Source organism: Hakea prostrata, chromosome 1, assembly GCF_041222555.1.
Source record: "Hakea prostrata isolate BN-2017 chromosome 1, UWA_Hpros_2, whole genome shotgun sequence".
Lineage (NCBI taxonomy): Eukaryota > Viridiplantae > Streptophyta > Magnoliopsida > Proteales > Proteaceae > Hakea > Hakea prostrata.
In genome coordinates, this window is record NC_142600.1 from 18,003,566 (window position 1) to 18,026,524 (window position 22,959).

At 41.0% G+C, this 22,959-nt stretch overlaps 2 protein-coding genes across 2 annotated transcripts in view; one reads left to right on the forward strand and one right to left on the reverse strand.

Moving 5' to 3' along the window:
• LOC149028011 (uncharacterized) overlaps nucleotides 1-20,760 on the forward strand; it is a 30,202-nt gene extending 9,442 nt beyond the window's left edge. Inside the window, exons 2-3 of the mRNA XM_089147622.1 lie at nucleotides 19,360-19,510; nucleotides 19,615-20,760. Coding sequence (XP_089003748.1) covers nucleotides 19,360-19,510; nucleotides 19,615-20,402 — 939 coding nt within the window. The 3' untranslated portion in view covers nucleotides 20,403-20,760. The remainder of the gene's footprint in view (nucleotides 1-19,359; nucleotides 19,511-19,614) is intronic.
• Nucleotides 20,761-21,267: 507 nt separating this feature from the next.
• On the reverse strand, nucleotides 21,268-22,801 carry LOC149028012 (uncharacterized). The gene has a single exon (XM_089147628.1). It carries the CDS (start codon nucleotides 22,658-22,660, stop codon nucleotides 21,419-21,421), a length of 1,242 nt encoding a protein of 413 aa, XP_089003754.1. The 5' UTR covers nucleotides 22,661-22,801; the 3' UTR covers nucleotides 21,268-21,418.
• Nucleotides 22,802-22,959: the final 158 nt, after the last annotated feature.

Here is a 22,959-nt window from a genome sequence, read left to right on the forward strand (position 1 = left end):
AGGTTTTCGCTGTTATGATCCGGTTCTTCACAAACAATTTACAAGTGCGGATGTGACCTTTTTTGAAGACACTCCTTATTATCTTAGTCAATCTGTGTTTGTTGAAAATTGTGTTTTGGATGATACTCCTCCTATTCCCTCTTTAGTTCCTTCCACTAGCAATGTTCCTCTACAGGTTTATCAGCGAAGACATAAGTTGCTAGAAGATATTGTGGATAATAGAGTTCCTCCTAACAATATTAGCAGTTCTCCTTTAGTGGAGTCTGAAGCTGGCCCTACGGATGTTCCTTCTTCATCCTCTCCACCGGCGGATTCTTCTAGTGGAGATCCCACTCTGCCTTCAGATGACTTACCAATTGCTTTAAGGAAAGGTACTCGTACTTGCACTTTACACTCTAACATTGTTTATCCTGTTTCCAATTTTGTTTCTACCTCTCATCTCCCTCCTAGCTTTCGTTGCCTTGCTTTGTCTATGTCTGCCGTTCATATTCCAACCCATCATACCGAAGCTCTTAAAATTCCTGGCTGGAAAGCCGCTATGGATGTGGAAATGGATGCTTTACATTCTCGTCATACATGGTCTTTAGTCAACTTACCTCCTGGGAAAGATGTGGTCCGCTGTCGGTGGGTGTATACTATTAAGTACCATTCTAATGGTACGGTTGAAAGGCTTAAGGCCCGCTTGGTGGCTAAGGGCTATACACAAACATATGGTGTAGATTATTTTGAGACTTTTTCTCCTGTGGAAAGACTTAATTCTGTCCGTGTCTTGATATCTTTGGCTGTGAATTATGATTGGACTCTTTTTCAGCTTGACATAAAAAATGCATTCTTATATGGTGATCTTCATGAAGAAGTTTACATGGAACAACCTCTAGGGTATCTTGCTCAGGGGAGGACAATGTTCGTGTTTGCAGGCTTCATAAAGCGATTTATGGACTCAAACAGTCTCCACGGGCTTGGTTTGAGAAATTTAGCAAGACTGTGGAGTCTTTTGGTTTTGTATAGTGTTATTCTGATCACTCTATGTTTGTTAGACGACAGGGTGATTGTGTTGTCATTATGGCAGTTTATGTTGATGATATTGTCCTTTCAGGCAATGATGTTGATGCAATCCATACAGTTAAGGCACACTTACAAAAATCTTTCCAAACCAAAGATTTAGGTGATCTACAATATTTCTTGGGGATTGAAGTGATCCGCAGTAAAAAAGGAGTAAGTTTGTAACAAAGAAAGTATGTGTTAGATCTTTTGACTGAGACTGGCATGCTTGCTTCTAAACCTAGCGACATTCCCATGGATCCTCAGTTAAAGTTAGGACGTGATGATGGTGACTTGTTAGATGATGTCCATCGTTATAGGAGTCTTATTGGGAAACTTATTTATCTTATTGTTACTCGTCCTGATATTTCTTATTCTGTTGGTGTGTTGAGTCAATTTACATTAGGATGCAACGATGAGAGTGCTTCGGTACCTCAAGAGTGCGCCCGGAAAAGGGCTCATCTATCAACCAAATCGGAGTATGGACTTGGTTGCCTTTTCTGATGCAGATTGGGCTGGATCCGTCATTGATCGCCGGTCAACCACATGTTTTGTACTTTTCTTGGTGGAAATCTTGTGACTTGGAAGAGTAAGAAACAGTCCACCATTGCTCGATCTAGTGTTGAAGTTGAGTATAGGGCTATGGCCCACACTGCTGTTGAATTGATGTGGCTTCGTTTATTGTTAGAGGAAATAGGATTTCCAGTTTCTACCCCTATGAAAATGTTTTGTGATAATCAGGCAGCCACTTACATTGCTAGTACTCTTCAGTGTTCCATGAGAGAACGAAGCATATAGAGGTAGATTGTCACTTTGTGCGTGATGCAGTGAAGAAGAAGCTTATTGCAACTCCTTTTGTGAGCTCTACTGACCAACTAGCTGATTTGTTTAGCAAAGCTCTGTTCAGATCAAGTTTTCAGTCTATCTGTTGCAAGCTGGGCATGGGAGATTTGTATGCTCCAGCTTGAAGGGGAGTGTTGAAGTATACGTAAATTTGGGAGTTTTACTGTTCACATACTGTTCACGTGAACAGTAAAAACAGCTTTTATTGTTCACGTGAACAGTATTATGCTATTGTTTTGATTATATTTTCTATTTCTAATGTGGGAGTCTTGCTACATAAGTTTTGGGAGTTTTTAGAAAGCATAGTTTATATTTTGGTGGTAGTTTCTATTTTCAGAATTTTCTATTTTAGGAGTTAGGAAGTTACTAAAGCTGTAATATTTTGTTTCCTTCTTCTAGAGGACAATTACTTGTCTCTCAAGTTGTATTAGATTCATTAGAAGCTATAAATAAAAGTGCTCTGTGATTCTAGACTCTTTAGCTAAGAATCATAGGTCTTTTCTACTGGTTCTTTATCTCTCTTCTCTTCTTCTTCTTCTCTCTTTTCTCTGCTCAAGTTCAACTGCTATTTTGAATGTTTAAAGCTTGTTTTCTAACAGTTAGAAATGCCAATTTTCAATGGAGAGGATCCCATTGATTGGGCAGTTGGGTAGAAAGGTACTTGGATCTCCACGGCTCAATGTAGAGGAGAAATTGAGAGCATGATGTAACCAAAACTAGCCCCCTCCAAGAACCAGCAAAGGCTGGCCCAGGAGCCCAATACATGTGCCAAAGGGTTGGCCAAACCTTCCAAGGGTATTATGGTCATTTTTCCAAAATTTGTGTCCCATTGAGTCTAATGTGTTGTCTGGACCCTAGATCTATGTTTATTTTATTTCCTTGATTATTATTTTGTAAGATATTTGAGAGTCCTTGTTTAGGTGAGATTCCCAATTTAGGTGGGATCCAACAATTTGAGTCCATTTTAATCTCCTTATTTGTAGGTCTCTGTATCTACTCTTAGAATTTGGATTGGAGTCCCCTAGAGTTTTCTTTATGTCAAAAGTAGTTTGAGTAGTTGTTGAAGTTGAGCTAGTTTTGGATAAGCCAATTAGAGTTCTAGTTGGTTTACCAATTCAGAGTCCTTTTCTATTTCTTGTTTGAAGGCTATAAGTAAAGCCCTCCAACTATGTAATTTTCAAGTTGAATTGAATACAAATATGGGTTTGGAGGGAATCCAGGTCGTGGTCTTCTTGGGAGGGCCACAACGGAATAATTAGATCATCTTCTTCAATTTCTAGCATTGTTCTTCAAGCTCCAACAGTAATTCAACAACCACTGCAGCCTCCTACGATTCTCCAAATAAGTATAGCTCCTCCCCTCCCCACTCCTAGCCTTTCCTCCTCTTCCCTCATCCATCACCACCTCCTTTTTTATTTTCTTGAATTTTCTTGTTTTCAGACTTTTCTTGAGACCCACATTCCAAGGTTATATCTACACCAATCTAACCAGTTGATCTGTCCCAAACTTTAAGAGCCTCATTCCCTCAACCCTAGTGACTTAGATCCCAATTTTACCCCATTCTCATCGTCCAATTTCAACATAGAATTATTTTCTTGAATTTTCGTACTTCCCAAGACCCTAAAAACAAGAACCTTCATATAAGTTAATTTAGAAATACAAACCCCACCAATTATTACCTACATTCCTCCAATTTTCAACCCATTTCGATACCTATAGACCCCAGTTTTCCATCTCAAGAAATTCATCCCATAGGTTTGGTTTTCATATCTTCTGATATAGTTGACCATAAAACATTAACCCAACCCACCTAGGATATTGGTGAGCATAATTTTTACCAATTCAATCCCAAAACCCTAATCCTCCACAATCTCATCCCATTTTGGGTATTGTTAAAATCTTATTTTTTCTGAAATCTCATCCCACACAATCCACAGACTACTAGGTTGCTTAGCATTGCTGGTTCACAAGGAGAGGATCTTAGAGTGAACCCAATTTAGGGTTTTATATCAAAATTCCTAGACCCTAGAATCTAGGTTACATCAGAGCTGCAACCATATGTTTTGATGGCTCTAGTTTAGGTTGGACAAGGTTCAGAGAATTGCAGAAACCTATTTTTAACATGGATAGATTCATAGAACTAAAGGAGGAACTAACAAAGCGTTTTGGGTCGTTGCAATCAAGGTCACCACAAGAGGCGCTGATTGATCTTTGTCAATGGGGTCAGTTGTAGACCATAGGGGAAACCCTGACGTCGCCGGAGAGGGCAATGAAACATGGCTTAAGGAGGTTTCATGGCGGGCCTGGTGGATGAGATAGAGGCAGAGGTTAGGGTTTTTTACCTACATTCGTAGATTATGAACCTAGCCCAGGTCGTGGATCCAAAAATCAAGCCATTCATGGGCCTAGGAAATCCAGTAGCAACCAGCCCATTAACTTGTTTTTAGATGAGATGGCCCAATGTTACTTAAACATAAATGCAGTTGCTTCAGGTGGGCTAACGCCCAACGTAATGGCTCTCGTTGGTTGATGCCAGATAAAATAAATAAAAAATGGAAAAAGGGCTATGTCCGGACGCGCCCCTACCCGGGCCCACAAGCAACCAGGTCCAGTGCACGCAGGAGGAGGACGAGGACGATGGAGGGACAGGGAGAGAGAAGCACGGAAGTGGACACCCTAGATGGAAGGTTGAGTTCGCTTGAGGGCAAGGTGAAACTGAAGGGGGAAGTGTAGTTACTACCTTAAAGTGAGGGTGTTGGAGGAGGGAAGCGTAGAGTATCAAAATAACCAGTGGGGGGACAATGACAAGGGCAACGATTGCGAGTAGCCACCTCGTGGGCCATATAGGGATATGGATAACATGATACCATGACTGATGTGGCAGTTGATAACTGATATCTATGAGTTGATGTGGTAATAAATTGGTCGATGATAAAGGAAATAGCAACAAAGCAGAAAAGAGGGGAAAAAATATCACGATCACCGGGCCTAAGCACGGCAACCCCAGCTGGATCGCCGCCGCCGATAGGTTTGATATCAACCATAAGTATACCCTAATTTTTGGAAATAATCGGGGAAGCAGACACCTTCATGCAAGGTTGCCACAAATCATCCAAAAAGAAGCAAGCAGGCTCATGGCTCCACTACTACCCAATTACTTGTTCCACACTTGTGTGGAAGTGCTTAGGCTAAAATCACAAATAAACCAAGTTTCCCAACCATTTATCTTGAAACCATCAAAGATGGTCAATCCATTTTTTTGAAACATTTCATTTTATATTAATAAAATGGATTATTTCAGTTGAAGTGATATCTAAATGGTATATTTGGTTCAGATTTTGCCGAAACAACTATCCTTTGACCAAAAAAAGAAAAAAAAGAACTTACACATTGTTTAAGTTTCCATTGAATTGTTCAAACAGAACCAAAATATTTCAAATTTTTTTGGGGAACTTTGGTCAACCTTGACCCATAGGTGCAGAATTTACAACTTTGGGGGCCATTGCTGCCGAAACAGTAAAAACTCTATTTAGGGCAATTCTGGAAGACCAATAGGTCTTGAGATTCAGCTGGCGCTAACAGTTGGCACAACAGTTGGCTGACTGAAATTGTAGCCCCGAGGTCAAGGCATCGAAACAGCCTCCCAACAAAAATTGTTGGGGTAAGACCGTAGGAAACCTGCCCCCAGATTCTGATTGCACCGAAAACCTTTGGCGCCGGGCTCACCTTTTCTTTAAAAAAAGAAAAAAGAAAAAAGAAATATGGGACACACCTTTTTAGGTTTTTTTTTTATTTCATGTGTAATTCCTTTTATTTTTTCTGTAAATAAAATAGTGGTTCACTAGAGTCCATCACAATGTGAGTGAGGTCTCCTAAGTCTCTCTCAATTTCTCCTCTTCTTCTTCCTCTCGACTCTGCTATGTCTCTATTCTTCTAATAGTTGACAAACAAGCTGCAAGGATGAAGAAATGAGTCAAGACCAAGTATGTCCTTGTCATGCAAAACATGCTGAAGGTTAAGAACATCTCTGCTCCACCATTTGTATTATCTTCCCCCCCCCCCCCCCCTTTCATGTTGGGATCTGAGAATGTTTCATGTATGGGTTTATATTTCCCTGAGAAAAGGTTTTATTTTGTGCCTCAGAACATCTGTTGAATGGTAAACTTTAGAAATTGATGTAGGCTTTTGCTATGAATTGATGATGTAAAACAAATGTGGGTGGAGCTTAGAGTCATGAACAATTGGGAGTTTAAGATGAAATATTGTTCTCCTGTGATATGATTGGAAATGCTTCTTAAAGCAATTTTCTGGTTTTTAACTTTTATGATGAAAGTTGTCCTTATTTATATTTTGTTTCCTTTGATTTTAGTGTCGATCCTAATATATATATATATATATATAATGAGTAAATAAGATATCATTAAAAAACCCCAAAGAGGGGGAAAAAGCAAGGGAATGTACAAGAGAGGGGGGAGAGGGAGGTGACAACCAGCCATCAAGAGGGGGGGGGGCTGGAGGGATGATCCTAAACCCTAGGTAACAACAATGAGTCTATTCCTTGGGGTATCCAAAACATGGGTGGGGGATATGTTGAAGTCTAGCAGAAACATGAAAAGAGATAGCTTTCCAAATCATGTCCAAAGACCTAGATTTGGGAGTCCATCTCCTTAGGTTTCGCTTCCACCACAGATGGTGGATAGTAGCACCAAAAACCAACTTACCGACCCAATCACAAAATGGAGGAGCCAAGGAAGGCTCTCAAAATCCAAGGTCACTCTCGGAGCAAAACCAAAGGGGCATCTTGAGCGGGGGCCTTCCCAAAGGAAACAGGAAAAGGGGCAAGTGAAGAAAAAGTGGTCAAGGTCCTCTAAACCATTCCAACAAAGGATGTAATTGGGTTAGCGAGGATGTGGCGGATAATAAGAAAGGAGTGGGTGGGAAGTCCAAGGTTGAGGACTCTCCAAAGAGTGAGGGAGTGACGCAATATATGAACTTTGAACCAAGCCAGGGGAGATAAGGAACCAAGGGGGAGGGGGAGTGGGTAAGGTTCCAGGCCGAAGAGGAGGAGAAGGTTTTGGAGGGAGAAGGAAGCCAAATAGTGAGGTCATTAGGGGATTGTGGAGAGGGGGGAAGGGAAGTCCAAATTTTTGTGAGACAAGGGTGAGGCAAAGAAGACCAAGAACCTTTAATAATGAAGGTGGAAAGCAGGATGTACTTAGGGATACGAGACTTATACACAATATGCCGACCAAGAAGGGCGTAGAGTATGCCCATCAGATGCTACGGATCTTAGCTAGAAAGAGATAGAGGAACCAAAGGAGATGTGGAAGGAGATAGCAGAGAGAGCAACCGGTCTCCGTAGGAGGAACTTCCTCCAAACCTAGGAAGGGTTGGAGGGAATGGGGGCAATTCAAAAGGAGTTGGACTTGAGGAGATAAAAGTAAACCTAGGTAACCTAAATAGATTCATGCTTTGAAGCAATCTTCTAGATGAGTTTGAGAAGTCATGCTATATTGAAGTGTTGGATATGACGGATGCCTAAACCTCCCTCAACTTTAGGATGACAAATATCAGGCCAATTGATAGGTTGGATGAAGCGGGAGACCTCTTGTCCTTTCCAAAGGAAAGAGCTGTTGAAGTATATGTAAATTTGGGAGTTTTACTGTTCACGTTACTATTCACGTGAACAGTAAATATATCTGTTTTTATTGTTCACGGTACTGTTCACGTGAACAGTAGAATCTGTGTTACTATTCACGTGAACAGTAAAAACTGCATAGTTTCTATTTCTAATGTAGGAGTCTTGCTACATAAGTTTTGGGAGTTTTTAGAAAGTATAGTTTCTATTTTGGTGGTAGTTTCTATTTTCAAAACTTTCTATTTTAGGAGTTAGGAAGTTACTAAAGCTGTAATATTTTGTTTCCTTTTTCTAGAGGACAATTACTTGTCTCTCAAGTTGTATTAGATTCATTAGAAGCTATAAATAAAAGTGCTCTGTGATTCTAGACTCTTAAGCAGGAATCACGAGCCTCTTCTACTAGTTCTTCATCTCTCTTCTCTTCTTCTTCTTTTCTCTTTTCTTTGTTCAAGTTCAGCTGCTATTTTGATTATTTAATGCTTGTTTTCTAACATGGTATCAGAGCAAGTTTAATCAACTTAGGGACCGTTTTCTCTCTCTTGGCTGCCCAGTTTTTTTTTTCTTCTTTTTTTTTTTTTTTCCTTTTTCTTATCTAGGGCAAGCCCCAACCTTTGCTGCAGTAATTGTGCATGGCTGTCCTTCTTCTTTAACTTTTGAAGCACCAAGTATCAATGTATTAATACTACAAAAAGGCCCTAAGCTTTCTGGGGATATGTCTACCTATTTGATTCAACTGAGGCTGCTACTACCCTGTTTTTTGTGTGCAAATCTGAAGTTCAATCTGCACTATATTGATGTCTTGGGATTCCTCTTGATTCTTGCGAAGATATGCCCATAATTCGGATTGCAAGACCTAAGTATTGTCTTCCATTGTTTGTGCTATAATTTCTGCTGCAAATCGTATACTAGTACCCTGTTTCAATAAATTTCTCTGTTCTGAAAAATTCTGCTGCTATCGTCTTGCTTTACTACTGCTTCCGTTGTTTATTTCAGAATCAAGTTTAGCCTTCTTTTTATCTAAAACTTCTACAAAGACCTAGAGGACTACTTTTCCTTCATATCAAGATCTGTTAGAGTTTCAAATCTAGCAGAATTTTGTTGCTATGGTCCGAGATCTGATATTATTTGCTACTGCAAGTCTGCAACTACTGTTGTTGCACTTCTTCTGAGTGGATTGCTGCAGCGACTACTACAATTTTGAGATTCCAAGCTGGTTCAATATATTTTTTTCCCTGATCTAATTTGCTCTTGCCTAAAGGTTAGCGGTGGTCCATAATTTTTTTTCCCCCTTGGTGCACAAGACTTTGTCCTGTGAGACGATTTTCTGCTGCTTGATCAGCTTTATTGGTGAATAATACACTGCTCTGTGGCTGCTACTTTTCCTTTTTGGGTTTCTTTTGTGCTCATACTTTAAGATGCTTGTCACTGGTCATCATTAATTGTCCACGTGTAATGCTACACGTGAGGGGGAGAATGGTACCTTATTCTATATCTACTCAAGATGTGCTGATGGATATTATTTGTGAAGATCTTTGCCCTCAACTTATGGCATTCTACAACAATATCATTACCTATCTTTACCTATATTGCCCTTTTACCTACCTACTTGATTTGTAGTAACCCATACTACCTTACCTACTTGGTCTGCAATAACCCATACTGTCTTTTACCTTGCCTACTTGGTCCGCAATAACCTATATTGTCTTTTACCTTACCTACTTGATCTGCAGTAACCCATACTGTATTTTACCTACCTACTTGTTCCGCAGTAACCCATACTGTCTTTTACCTTACCTACTTGTTCCGCAGTAACCCATACTGTCTTTTACCTTACCTACTTGGTTCGCAGTAACCTATACTGTTTTTTACCTTACCTACTTGGTTCGCAATAACCCATACTGTCCTTTACCTTACCTACTTGGTCACAGTAACTCATACTGTCCTTTACCTACCTACTTGGTCCGTAGTATCCCATACTACGTTACCAACTTGGTCCACAGTAATCAATATTGTCTTTTATCTACCCATACTTTTCCTGTTACTTGCCTTCTTGTGAAGCATTTATATGGACATTGGAGTTGCAATTTTGAAGATTTAGTGTGGATATTTCTCCCTGCTACCGGCATTATGTGGATAATGCCTTTTGCCTACCTACTACTTGCGTTCTTGTGAAGCATTTATATGGACTTTGGAGTTACAATTTTGAAGATTTAGTGTGGATATTTCTCCCTACTACCGGCATTATATGGATAGTGTCTTTGATCTTGCTATACTTATGGACTTTGTTCGTCTTCAACATCGTCGATTGTTCTCAATATTGGATGGTTCTATTGACATGAAGAATTAAAGTTTTTTTAAAGTTGGTGTTGATTATCTCCTGGGTGAAGTTTTCTTAGTGTTTATCAACATCTGCCATTGCTACACGATTCAAGATTGGTGCTACTTTTCAAGTTTATTCTTATTGTGCAAGCTGAAGTTTTCTTTGTGTACACTCCAGCTTGAGGGGGAGTGTTGAAGTATATGTAAATTTGAGAGTTTTACTGTTCACGTTACTATTCACGTGAACAGTAAATATTCTGTTTTTACTGTTCACGGAAGTACTGTTCACGTGAACAGTAAAAACTGCATAGTTTCTATTTCTAATGTAGGAGTCTTGCTACATAAGTTTTGGGAGTTTTTAGAAAGTATAGTTTCTATTTTGGTGGTAGTTTCTATTTTCAAAACTTTCTATTTTAGGAGTTAGGAAGTTACTAAAGCTGTAATATTTTGTTTCCTTTTTCTAGAGGACAATTACTTGTCTCTCAAGTTGTATTAGATTCATTAGAAGCTATAAATAAAAGTGCTCTGTGATTCTAGACTCTTAAGCAGGAATCACGAGCCTCTTCTACTAGTTCTTCATCTCTCTTCTCTTCTTCTTCTTCTCTCTTTTCTTTGTTCAAGTTCAGCTGCTGTTTTGATTATTTAATGCTTTTTTTCTAACAAGAGCAAAAGAGGGCTTCCATTGCATGGATGGTAAACTTTGGAATAGAGAAAATGCTACACTAGTAGAGATAAGAGGATTATAGGACCGAATGGATGAGCACAAGCTTTCCTTTCAACAACTTGGAGTTTTTTGTGGAAATGGTCTAACGTCAAGGCACAATGGTGGGTGTTAAGTTTCCTAGGAATGAGGGGGAGGCCCAAGTAGGTCACGGGGAAGGAACCAAGGGAAAACCCCATGAGATGTAAAAGGGAGTCCCGGGTGGAGTTTGAGACTCCAGAGAGGAGCAAGGTAGATTCTTCTAAGTTGACTCAGAGCTTGGAGAGGGGTTGAAAGAGGGAAAGGAGGGAGAGGATAGGGGATAAAGAAGAGTGGGAGGCTTTGGAGAGACCATGAGATCATCCTTAAAGGTGAGATAAGTGAGGTTAAGGCCCTTGCACTTGGGAATGGGGGAGATAAGATGTTGGTCAATATTGGATTGTAGGATGCGGGAGAGGACCTCCAAGGCAAGAAAGAAGAGGAAGGGAGAGAGAGGACAATCATGACGGATACCAACAAGAGAAGGAAAGAAACCCATAGGAGAGCCATTGGTGGATCGGTGATGATTGAGCGAGGGAGGAGATATAGACCTCAATCCAGTGGACAAATGAGGAGGGAAACCCATTGATCAAAGAACATCACTAATGAAGTCCCAACGAAGAGAGTCGAAAGCTTTGTGGAGATCCATCTTCAGGAGGGTGGCAGGGGAGTGGGAGGTTTGATTGAAGCCTTACACAATCTCCACACAAAGAAGGATGTTGTCCGCAATGCTATGCCCATAGATGAAGGCAGATTGGTTGGGGCTAACAAGGGAATGCATCACTTTTTTGAGGCGGTTGGCGAGGATCTTGGAGATGAATTTGTAAAGGAGATTACAAAGGGATATAGGATGGAAATTAGAGAGGGAAAAAGCTCCAGGTTTTTTAAGGATGAGACAAAGGAATGTCTGGTTGATGGGGGAGAGTTGAGAAGGATTGAGAAAGAAGCTATGAATGGCTCAGACAAGATCCTCTTAATGAGGTCCCAAACAGCGTGGAAGAATCCCATACTAAACCTGTCTGGCCCAAGAGCCTTGTTGGATTTATGGGATCTAACTGCAGAGAGGATTTCATCATTCGAGGGGATAGAGTGAAGAAAGTCAATGCTTATAAATTAATTTTACAATAGATCACATTAGTAGATAGGCAAGTTTTTTTGGGATAAATAAATAATATATTACCCAAAAAGGATAGAAAAGAGAAGGGGAATAAACAAAAGGGGGTTGTGGGGGGGGGGGGCTACATTAGCTTGAAGGTAGTAACAACATGTCTATTCCTTGGGTATCCACAAAAGGCTTATGGGGGAGAATAAAAATCTTAAAGCACCCTTGTATATGGCCTTCCAAATTTGGTCAAGAGATCTAGATTTGGAAGTCCATTTGTGAAGGTTCTTTTCAAGCCAAACATGGGAGATACAAAAGCTGAAAACCAGCTTGGCAACCGTGTCAGCAATAGAGAAACCCTTGAAGTAGCAAGGACCTAGTGGGATTCTAAGTCAAAGGCCTGAGGCCTACATAAAAGCCAAGGCAAAGCACCATATGGGTAGTGAAACAACAAGCAAAAAAGAGATTAGGGAGGTCTTTGACGAGCAAAGGATAAATTGGGAGGAGACCGGGATATGACGATAAAGGAGGAGGGACTGGGTAGGGAGAGAATTGGAGAGAGCTCTCTAGGTGGTGAAGGCTTGCTTGGGGATGTGGCCATTGAACCAAACTAAGTTGGCATAGGGAATAGGGGGAAGGGGAATGGATGTGATTCTAAGCTGAAGGTGGTGAATAGCTTATTGAAGGAGGGGAGCCAAATGACTCGATCTTATGGGATTAGGCCTGTTTAAGGATGGGGATATAGCTAGGGGAAGGGACTATGAGTTAGAGGAGATGAAAAGAGAGGGGTTTATCTTTAGGAATGTCAAAAGAGTAAGGAGCTTAAGGACCAACAACCTAGGAGAGAATTCTGGCGGGGCGCCAAGGATCAAGCTAGGAGGAGGAGGAACCATCGATCATATGGAAAAAGATGGATGAGGAGGCAAGAGGCCTAAGATTGAAGAAATTTGTCTAAATCTAGGATGGATTGAGAGGTACTAGAGTTGACCAAAAGAAGTCGCGCCTAATGAGATAAGAGTAAAACCCAAATCACTTTAATGGAATCCTCTTTAGAGATGATTTTCCAAATGAGCTTAAAGAGGCCGGCCATGTTGTAACCTTTGATTCTTTGGATGCTGAGACCACCCTCCGATTTGGCTTTACAGACAACTTTCCAACCGATATAGTGGAGGAACCTAGTGGTTTTCTTTACCCTTTCAGAGAAACCTGCAAAAGAGCGACTTAATAGATGAGATAGTGGTTTTTGGGAGAGCAAAGATGTCACATCCACCCAGCCGGTACCCTATCTGGCATACCCGAGTGTGTGATCCACAGTCCACAAGATCTAGTAGTTAGTGAAATCATCCTCCCACATTCACAACAATATAATCAAGAACAAGACTAAATCAATGTTAACAATATTATTCAAATGAATCATAGATAAGTAACAAGATAATCATCAGAGTGCGGAAAAGATACCAATAGATATATAAATCAAAAGTAGAGTGAGGCGGAATCTCACTCCACGAGTACAACGGAATGTAGTTCGAAAATCAAATGGGATTACAACCGATTCTAAAGACAGGAAAGAAAGATATAATCTAACTAAACTAGAGTCTTTTCTACTTTATAAAGGATGTCCTCATAAACGTAGACTTCATCGATGATGCTCAGACGCTCCCACTCCACAGTAGGGCTAATCCTGGAAATAAGAGAGACCACTCGAGGGATCCTCACAGTAATCTTCGTAATCGCCAACACTTTGCGTATGGTACGCTTCTTCATCTTGCGCTTCCTCATATTGCGCTTCATAGCCATCAAAACCTGTAGAATAGTCTAACAAAAGATATTGTACAAAAGGAGTGAGTTTCAAAAGAAACTCAGCAAGGCAAGTTATTCCATAATAGCATAAATAACATAGTATCACAACAAAGCAATAAGTGATATGATATGAGACAACAATGCATGTATGAATCTAACTCTATGTATGCTGGTCTCTATAGGCAGACATGCTTTAAGTCATAGCACCATACTTCTTTGGGTAGGTCTCATCACACAACGCCGGTTGGTAGTGGGTCCTTCATCCATCTTGGACAATCCATGGTTAGGGGTTAAGTCACCTCTCTCTCACATCACCGTTTGGTCTAAGTATTGGCGCATGTCAAGGTAAAGCCTAGCCCAATGCAAGTCTTCTACTTAGTCATATCAACTCAGATCCAGATACGTCCATTCCTCCCCTCTCGGGATCCTTTCCGGTATCCTTCACACTAGAGTCACCATATCCGACTCTCTCAAATACGGACTCATCAACCCTATAGGTCATCCACATATAGTAAACGGGAAGCTCTCATATCCTCTCACGGATTGGTTACCGGTCTTGAACGCCCATGAGCCCAAGTCTATCCATATGCAACTCTACCCACAAATGGTCCCCACAATGTGATTCATGTCCCCTCACGGATATAACTCACCGGTCTTGAGCACCCATGAATCCCCATTGCTACCACGGGTCGTTCGGTCTCAATACCCTTCTGATTCGGGTCTGATATAACAAGGGTAATAACCTAGCCAAACACTGGTAGACAAGTCCTAGGTATGAAAACCAATAATTCGGGAAAGCGTCAAAGGGCAACATTGGAAATATCCCATACTACTCCTAATGAGGTCCAAGGCCAGAAATGTCAAAAGGACATTCCCCAATCCCAAACCATACCTAAGCAATCACAATCATAATTCAATCATATCATCCACGACAAATATCTCATCATGTGAAAGAGTATAATAAGTCAAGATTAAATAAATAAGGAAACATACATGAGAAAATATTCATACATAATCAAGTACATGAAGTAAATAAGGAAATAAGATTCTAATGTACTTGCAACATTCATATCATAATAGAAACTAACATAACAGTAGCAAATCTAATTAGTTCCCAAATTAGAAACTAAATCTATGCAAATCTATGTTAATATGGTAACAACTTTCCTTACCTTAAATAGATCCGAGAATATTCCGGACGGACAAGAGGATGTTAACAAATAAACCCTAGAATAGCATCACACAATCATTAGGAAGTAGTCCTAAAAGAATAAGCATGATTTGAATCAAATCGGACGAAGAAAACAGATTCTGCTGTTGTGGGTTGATTGGCTAGGTAGCATTGGCCAGTCGACCCAGGCAGTCTGCCCAAGAGCAAATCCGAAAATAAAAAGGGAATCTTGATCCGAAACCTATGCTACACAAACCGGAATGCGACGAAACTTGGAGGGATTGTTTAACACAGTAGTCTAAGCCTAAAAAGCATAATTTAGACATCAAACCACCATTAAAACATTACTTACTAATTTAGAACCATAGTTTCTATTTTGGTAAAAATCATAGTTTTCATTGGAAACATGCTATGAATGAAAGAGATGAACTAGAGATGATTAGATCTCATTCTAGTACAAGAACACAGTAGATAAGAGGTATGAATAATCATAGAGAAGCATTTATAATGCTAGAATGAATCAAAATAGGAAATATTATCATAGTTTAAGAAGAAATCAAAAGAATCATGTCAAGAATGAATGAGATGATCATAGTACAAGAGAATGAAAAGAGATTGTAAAGATATGACTACAAGGTTGCAGCATCTTCATCATAATCTCGGTTCGAGAGATGAGAGTGATCATGGAAAGAATAAATCATTAACATAAAAGATAGATTACTACCTATGAAGAACAGAGAGAGTTTGCAAGATTGCAAGATTAGGTCTTCTTCTTCACTCTTGGAGGCTTGGAGATGGTTTCCCTTCGTTCTCTAAGTGTTATGGAGGCTAGGGATACTAAAATCACGAAGTCATGGGGTATATATAGCAAGATTCTCAAAACAGAAGATTCTGTTCGAGTTCAGCAACTCTGGGTCGATTGGCTGGGTAGCATTGGCCAGTCGACCCAAGCACTCGACCCAGGCTGATAGCAAGGCCAAAAATAGGGATTTGAGGGTCTTCCACTACTCGGAATCAAACGAAACTTTAAACACATATTCTATAACATACCTAGAATGGAAAAATGGCTTTAAATCATATCCCACCAAGCTCTAAGGTCATCAACTAATCTTCTATTCATCAAGGTGCAGTCTCTTCTCTATATCTAACACTGACTTCAAGTATGGGGCATCATCTTCAATCTCCATAGGTTCGGAGTCGAACACTATATCTTCTACCAATATGGCCCATAGTTGACTTTCACTTCTACTTCGGGTCTTCGGACCTACAATCAAAGAGTATCCGGGTTAAGGTTAGGGCCGGGTTTCATAAAAGATGCCACACTAGTAGATGTAGGAGGATTATAGGACAGACTAGGGGTGTAAGTTTGGCCCTAATGGCCCTGACCCACCCTAAGCCCTAACAGGGTTTGGGCTCAAGATTTTGGCCTTGAGGGTTGGTTAGGGCCAAAATATTATGGCCCTAACTAGGGCAAGGGTGGGCTTGGGATTACTCTTTGGCCCATCATGCCTGTCTTGACCTGTCCCTTATTTTTAGCCTTGACCTTAGCCTTGATCTTGGCCCTAATTTGGACCCTGATGTTTGATCTCAAGAATTAGGAACAATGACAAGGATATGGCCAATCAGGGCCAGGGCTAGGGACAGGGCCAATTAGGACGAGAATGGGCTTGGCTTGACCCTGTAAGGCTTATGGTTAGGGACAATAACCCTTTGCCCTGAATTAGGGTCAGGGCGGGAATAGGTTAGATTAAATACATAGGGCTGGGCTTGGGATTGCAAAAGCCCGGCCCAACCTGAACCTATTGTAGCCCTAGGACGGACTTGATCAAGCCTACACGACCAACATAGGAGAGAAATTTGCCTTTTCAAAGTTGGAGGCATTTATTGATAAGGTCCAATATGGGGGTACAATGATGGGCCACAAAGGTGAGAGGGAATAAGGGGGAGGTTGAGGTACTTAATGAGGAAGGAGCCTTTGGAGAAGCTAGTAAGAAGGATAAGAGAGTTAGAGACATCTTTAGAGACTCTAGAGAGGAAGAGTTTGGACTTAAAGAGATTGACCCGAAGGCTAGAGAGGGATATAAAGAGGTAGAGGAAAATGGAGGAAGAGTTGGCTTTGCAAAAGATTTTGAGATCATTAGTGAAGGAAAGGTGAGTGATGTTAGAGTTTTTGCACTTGGGAAGGGTAGACATGAGGTGTTGATTAGTGTTGGCTTGGAGACTGCGGGAGAGGAACCTTAAGGGCAAGAAAGAAGAGGAAAGGGAACCTAGGACACCCTTGATGGATGCTCACTTTCGGCTAAAAGAAGCTAGTAAGGGATCCATTGACGATGACAAAGAAGGAAGGGGAGGAAGTACAAGGGTGGATCTAATGGATGAAGGGAGAGGGTCAAACATTTAGGAGAGGACACTAAGGATGAAGTCCCATCTCAAGGAGTTGTAAGCCTTATGGAAGTCAATAAGGAGGGCAAAGGATTGCTTGCAGTCAAAGCCTTGGACTACCTCGGCATAGAGGAGGATGTTATCAAAGATGCTCCGACCAGCAATGAAGGCCGATTGTTTGGGATTGACTAGGAGGGAAACAACCTTTTGGAGACAGTTGGCAAGGATTTTGGGGATGAATTCATAGAGAAGGTTGTAGAGAGATATATGCCTGAAGGAAGTAGATGTATGACATGTGCCCCAACATCACATCAAATGGTTGAAATCCATTTGTAAGTCACATCAAAGAGTTGTGATTAAATTAAAAAAAATGATGTTACTTGTAAATGGACCTCAACCTTTTGGTGTGATGTTGGGACACATGTCACACATCTACAAGGAATGGATGGTCCATTTCCTGGATATTGGTCCTAGGCCTGAAGTTAAAGAGAGGGGAGGCTCCCACAACTTTGGGAAGAAGGCAAAGAAAAGTTTGGTTGATAGGGGGAGGAGGTTAGGGTTGAAGAAGAAGCTTTAGTAGCTTTGAAGAGAGAGTCTTTGATGAGATTCTAGTAGGCCAAGGAGATGCCCATACTGAAGCCATCCAGGCTGGGGGCCCAATTGCTTTTGTGGGATTGGACAATAGCAGCAATTTCCTTGTCAGAGAGAATGGCGTTGAGGGAGGGCCAGAGATCGGGGGGGCTGAATTTTTTGATGAGATGGGAGGGGATACAGGAGCAAGGGGGGGGGGGGTTGACTCCTTGATGCCCCACACAGTGGCAGTGGGAGACCTGTCACTGCAAAGGAGGAGAGAGAAGGAGTTGAAATTGTTTCGCACCTTGAGAGAGCAATGAAAGAAAGCAGAGTTAGAGTCTCTAAAGCTGGAGCCATTTGATGTGGGCTTTTTGGCGGAGGTATTTTTCTTCTAAGAGATGGGAGTGGTCAGTTCTGCAGAAAGGCGCTTCTCTTCCAAGTCAAGAAGGGGGTTGGAGAGGTCAGATTGGATGCGGGGGAGGTTATAACTATAAGAGGAGACCTTGTCAGGGATATTGCCAAAAGTGGAAGAGTTCTAGACTTTCAGGGCAGACTTGATGGAGCGAAGGATATTGGCGAAGGAGAGAAGATTCAGAGGGAAGATGGGGTTGTGGAGGTTGGACTAGCCAAGGAGACAGTGGAGAGGAATTGAGGATGGGAGATCCACAGCAAGTTGATATTCACCTCTGTAACATTCTGATATGTTTCATTAACCTTTTCATCTTGAGTAATCTAGGACATGTAGTAGTGATGTAGGAGAAACCCCAAAAATGGGGGGCCCCAAAGGGGGGGCAACCTCGAAACCCCTTCCCCCGGGGGGGGAAAAAAAGAAAGCGCTTTTTTTTCAAAAAAGAGAAAAAAAAAAAAACCAACAAAAAAAAAGGGAAAGGGGGGGGGGGGGGGGGGCAAAAAAAAAAAAAAAAAAAAAAAAAAAAAAAAAAAAAAAAGTAGCCATTGGGTGCATGCCCTCACTGCAGAGTGATATTTGGAGTGGGTGAAGCTGGAGCTTCCTAAGCATCTGATACCAACTAGCGATGTAAGGTAGTACAATGGCTTGCTTAGAAAGACAATATGGTCATTTTGGACCCACGCTCTTCATTCATTATTGAATTTAATATTGCATGTCTTGTGAACCATCTTTCAACTGTTGTCTTTCATGGCAGCTACTTCAACTTGTCATTTCATGGATTTTTGCTTGTTTCATCATGCAGTTAAGGTCCTAGGTTTTGTTAAAGTTCAAAACTAATTGTTCTCTAAAGGTCTTATGGCTTTCCAAGATATGATCTTTGAAATATGAATGTACTCTTGAGATGTTACTCATCACTTCTGGATATGTAGTGGTCTGAGAATAACAAATACACAATAATATCAAAGAGTGGCTTCTGGGTTTGTGAAATTGCTTCTTTGTCAAAAAACAATTTCGGTATATTTTTCCCCTTAAACATTTTTTTTGTAAGAACTTTTCTCAACATTGTTGTATATGAAAATAGGTGGATTTTTCAACAGTTCATAAGATCTATGTTGGGTTCCTCTTGGTTTGCCATAAACTGATTGAGATATGGGGCCACCTATTTTTCATTTATTTACTTTAGTTTGTTTATGTGATATTTTGAGTACTTTTAACTAAGCATGTAGTCATGCTGTCACCTATCTTCCTTCCCTTGTATTCTCCATTATATGTATGTTGCTTCTTGTCACCTTTCTTCCTTCCATTGTATTCTCCATTTATATGTATGTTGCTTCTGCTACAGTTCACTCCAAAGAAAGGTGGGACACCAAAGAGGAATGAAATAGTTTTCATATCACCTACTGGTGAAGAGATTAAGAACAAGAGACAGTTAGAGCAGTTTCTCAAATCTCACCCTGGGGGGCCGTCTCTGTGTGAGTTTGACTGGGGCACTGGTACGTGTTTTAATCCTTCACTCTGCCCATGGCAAATAGATACATGGATGTGGATTTGCATGTAAGTGAAATCAACTGTAATATTTTTTCTGATTAATAAACAGGTGATACACCAAGGCGTTCTGCAAGAATTAATGAAAAGACAAGGATTTCTATCACACCAGAAGCTGAACCTCCAAAGAAGCGAGAGAGAAAATCAAACTCAAAGAAAGAAGCAGAAGAGAAAAAAGATAGTGGTGGTGATCAAGGCAATGCTCCAGGAGAGAAAGATGTTATGCCTTCAGCTCTGGAAGAAATTAAAGCAAATGCAGATGTGGAAATGAATGAGGCAGAGGATGAAGGAAAGAAGAAGGATGCAGCTGCTACTGATGCTGCTTTAATGATTGATAATACTTGCAAGCAGGATTCTCAGCAGACTAGCAAGGAGAAGGCTGAGCAAACGGGTACGGAGAAGCCTCAGAATCCTGAGCTGTCTGAAAGTAAGGAAAATATTGAGCAAAAGCCAGCAGAATCCAAGGCACTGCCCTCAACAGATGTTCCCAATGAGAAGGCAGCTTCAGAAGGAGAGTCGAAAGTTGCTGAGGTGGTGACTTCTGCAGAAGAAACCAAAGCAACAGAGGTGTTTTCTGTTGAAGAAATCAAAGTGGCAGAGGAGGGATCTTATAGCGAATATGTCAATGCACCAGAACAGGAGACAATCCCTGGGGAGACTAAAGCAGAGAAAGTTATCAACATTCAGGACACCAAGGAGGGAGAGGCCAGATTAGGTGATAATCAACCAGATAATGTAATCCATAAGCAGAGCCAGGATAAAATAGAACCTATAGAGAGATGCTTAGTAAATTGTGATGATCCACAGCATCAAAACAAAGCATCTTTTGTTAGCTGCTGAAGATCCACAGCATCAAAACAAGGCATCTTCTGGTAGCTGCTGAAGATCCATATGTATTTTCTCCTCTTGATTTTGTGGTCTTTATTTAGGATCTACACCCAATGACCATCTATTGCCATTGTCATAAGGGTTTCTTGTGGCTTTCTGGCATAGACCATTTGTATCTTATTAATATGCTGTTGTGATTGCAATATAGTTTGCTCTGACATCATCAGTTTAACTTGTAAGCAACTTTGGATAATTTAGTGGTATGGTGTATAATTTGGAATCTTAAACTGCGAATGGGATCCAGGGAGTTTTGCTGGAAGATCTTGGTGGGAGGCCTTCTTTACCATGGATAGATTTAGTAAACCATATGCTTCTGTCCTTCTGTGTTAATTTGTGAGTTAGTGTGGCATGGCACCTTTTCTTGCATGATTCCTAGACATATTTTGGCTACAGAACTCTTAGGATTACTTGCAGATCACTTCTGGCCTTTATTGGTGCTTGATCTTTTTGGGTCATTAGATAATAGATATAGACAATCCAATAACAGAGATGCAAAAAGCTCGATGATGGAATACTAATTTATCCGGAGTGGTTGCTTGGATTTTTTTAAAAGTCTCTCCCTATTTCCATTTATTCTATTTCATTTCCCCTCCTCTAACAATCCCCCCTCTCTCTTCTGGCCTTTATTGGTGCTTGATCTTTTTGGGTCATTAGATAATTGATACAGACAATCCAATAACAGAGATACACAAAGCTCGACGATGGAAAACTTATTTATCTGGAGTGGTTGCTTGGATTTATCTGCGCAGAGAACTCATCAAGAAGCCTATTAAATTACTTCTGCTGCAAATAGCAAAGAAATTATGAAATAGTGGATAAGAACTGTGTTTTTTAATCCCCAGAATATGGACAAAGCTAACACATAGAAAGACAGCTCAGTTATTCTCAACTCCACGCCTCAAGCCCAAAGAGTTTAAATAATATGTAACAAAATAAGTTTGGAGGAAACAGAAGAAACAGAGTGAAATTCAGCAGCAGTAGGGGCAAATTATCAATCCATTCTCATTGCACTCAGGGCACCTGATGGGTAATTCTTCCTCCTCATTTGCTACTTCTGAAATGACCTTCCGGCTGCCACTGCATTTGAAGCAGAGCACAAATCGTACTCCAGCACACCCTTCACACGGGCCTTCAGACTTATCTGTCGGTAATCTCTGCAACAGAAGCCTCAACTTGCCTTGTTCGTGCAAACCCAATACCTCATCGGCTCCTCCAATGTATCTTCCCCTAATGAACAACCTTGGAGGGACTACTCCGACTCCCAAGGTCCTCCACAATTCTTCCCTGTACTCCAAGTGCATCGACACGTCTCTTTCAAAGAACAAAACCCTGAAGCTTTCCAACAGAAATTTGATGCTGTTGCAATTGCTGAACGTCTTTCTTATCCCTCGGAGGCTTGTGGTGTAAAGGATCACGGAATCACTTCCTCCAGGTGGGCACTTCTCTTCAAATTCCAACAGGGGATCTTCTTCCGTCTGGAGAGATTTTGAAGGAGGTTCAGGTTCAGGTTCAAGTTCAGGTTCAATTTCCCTTTCTTTTGTACCCATTCCTGCAACATCTCTTGCTTTTCTCTCTGCTTCTTGGGCGCTGAAGTAATCTTGCACTGCCTGCTCAAAGGCTGCAAGAAGTTTGGGATCAAATAGACTTCCTGAATTCAGCTCCGGTCGACGGAAAGACGAAATGTCTATTTCTGCCACGGTGCCTGGATGTGTTGCGGGTTCTGGAATTTCTGAATTGGTACCGACAGTTGGAGGGTCTGGTCGCCGGAAAGTTGAGGCATCGAGCTCCGTCGAGGTACCGTTTTGAAGACGACAGTTTGCGGGCTCTGGTAAGAAGATAGGCAATTCTGGATTTTGATTTTGCCTGATGGAAGCGAAAGAGTGATCTTTCGAAGACTTGATCGGGGGCCTGATGTTTTCCTTGTAGCCATTATCCTGTACACTGAGCTCGATTTCTTGGTCGTCTTCAAGGTTTTCCATAGGCTCCGAGACAATGTAGGGCTCCAGCTTGGGCTGATTGCTTTGATTGATTCTGTCATCTTGTTCTTTCCGGAGAGGTGGAGTCTGAGGTACCCAGTTGACAGAATGGGGAAGGAAGGAAATCAAGATCCCATCTGTGACTTTTTGCTGAAGAACTCGACCTGCTTTCAAGGAAGTGATAGGTTGAATCGATTTCAATTTTTTCAGGCATCTTCCCTTCATGGCCTTCATTTCTTCTTCTTGAAGTTCTGGAAGAAACACCTAATTTCAGTTTCTTCCTCTCACCTCTAACGAGGTCGAATCCTGAAAGATAAATTCACAAGGAACGAAAAAGAATTCTGCTGATGAGTTTGCAGGAGGACTAACGAGAACTTCCTGTGCTGTTCTGAGTTTCAACGGCTAGAAAACCGTAATATACATTTTAAATTTGAAAAAGAAAAAAAAAAAAAAAAAAAAAAAAGTCAAGAAATGCAAAATAGCACAGCTGCTGCGTTGGGATCAGGAGAGTGGTGGATGGGGAACGGTCACTA

Excerpts from the sequence above, each read along its gene's own strand:
- LOC149028012 (XM_089147628.1), bottom strand. The coding sequence starts at position 22,660 with ATGAAGGCCATGAAGGGAAGATGCCTGAAAAAATTGAAATCGATTCAA.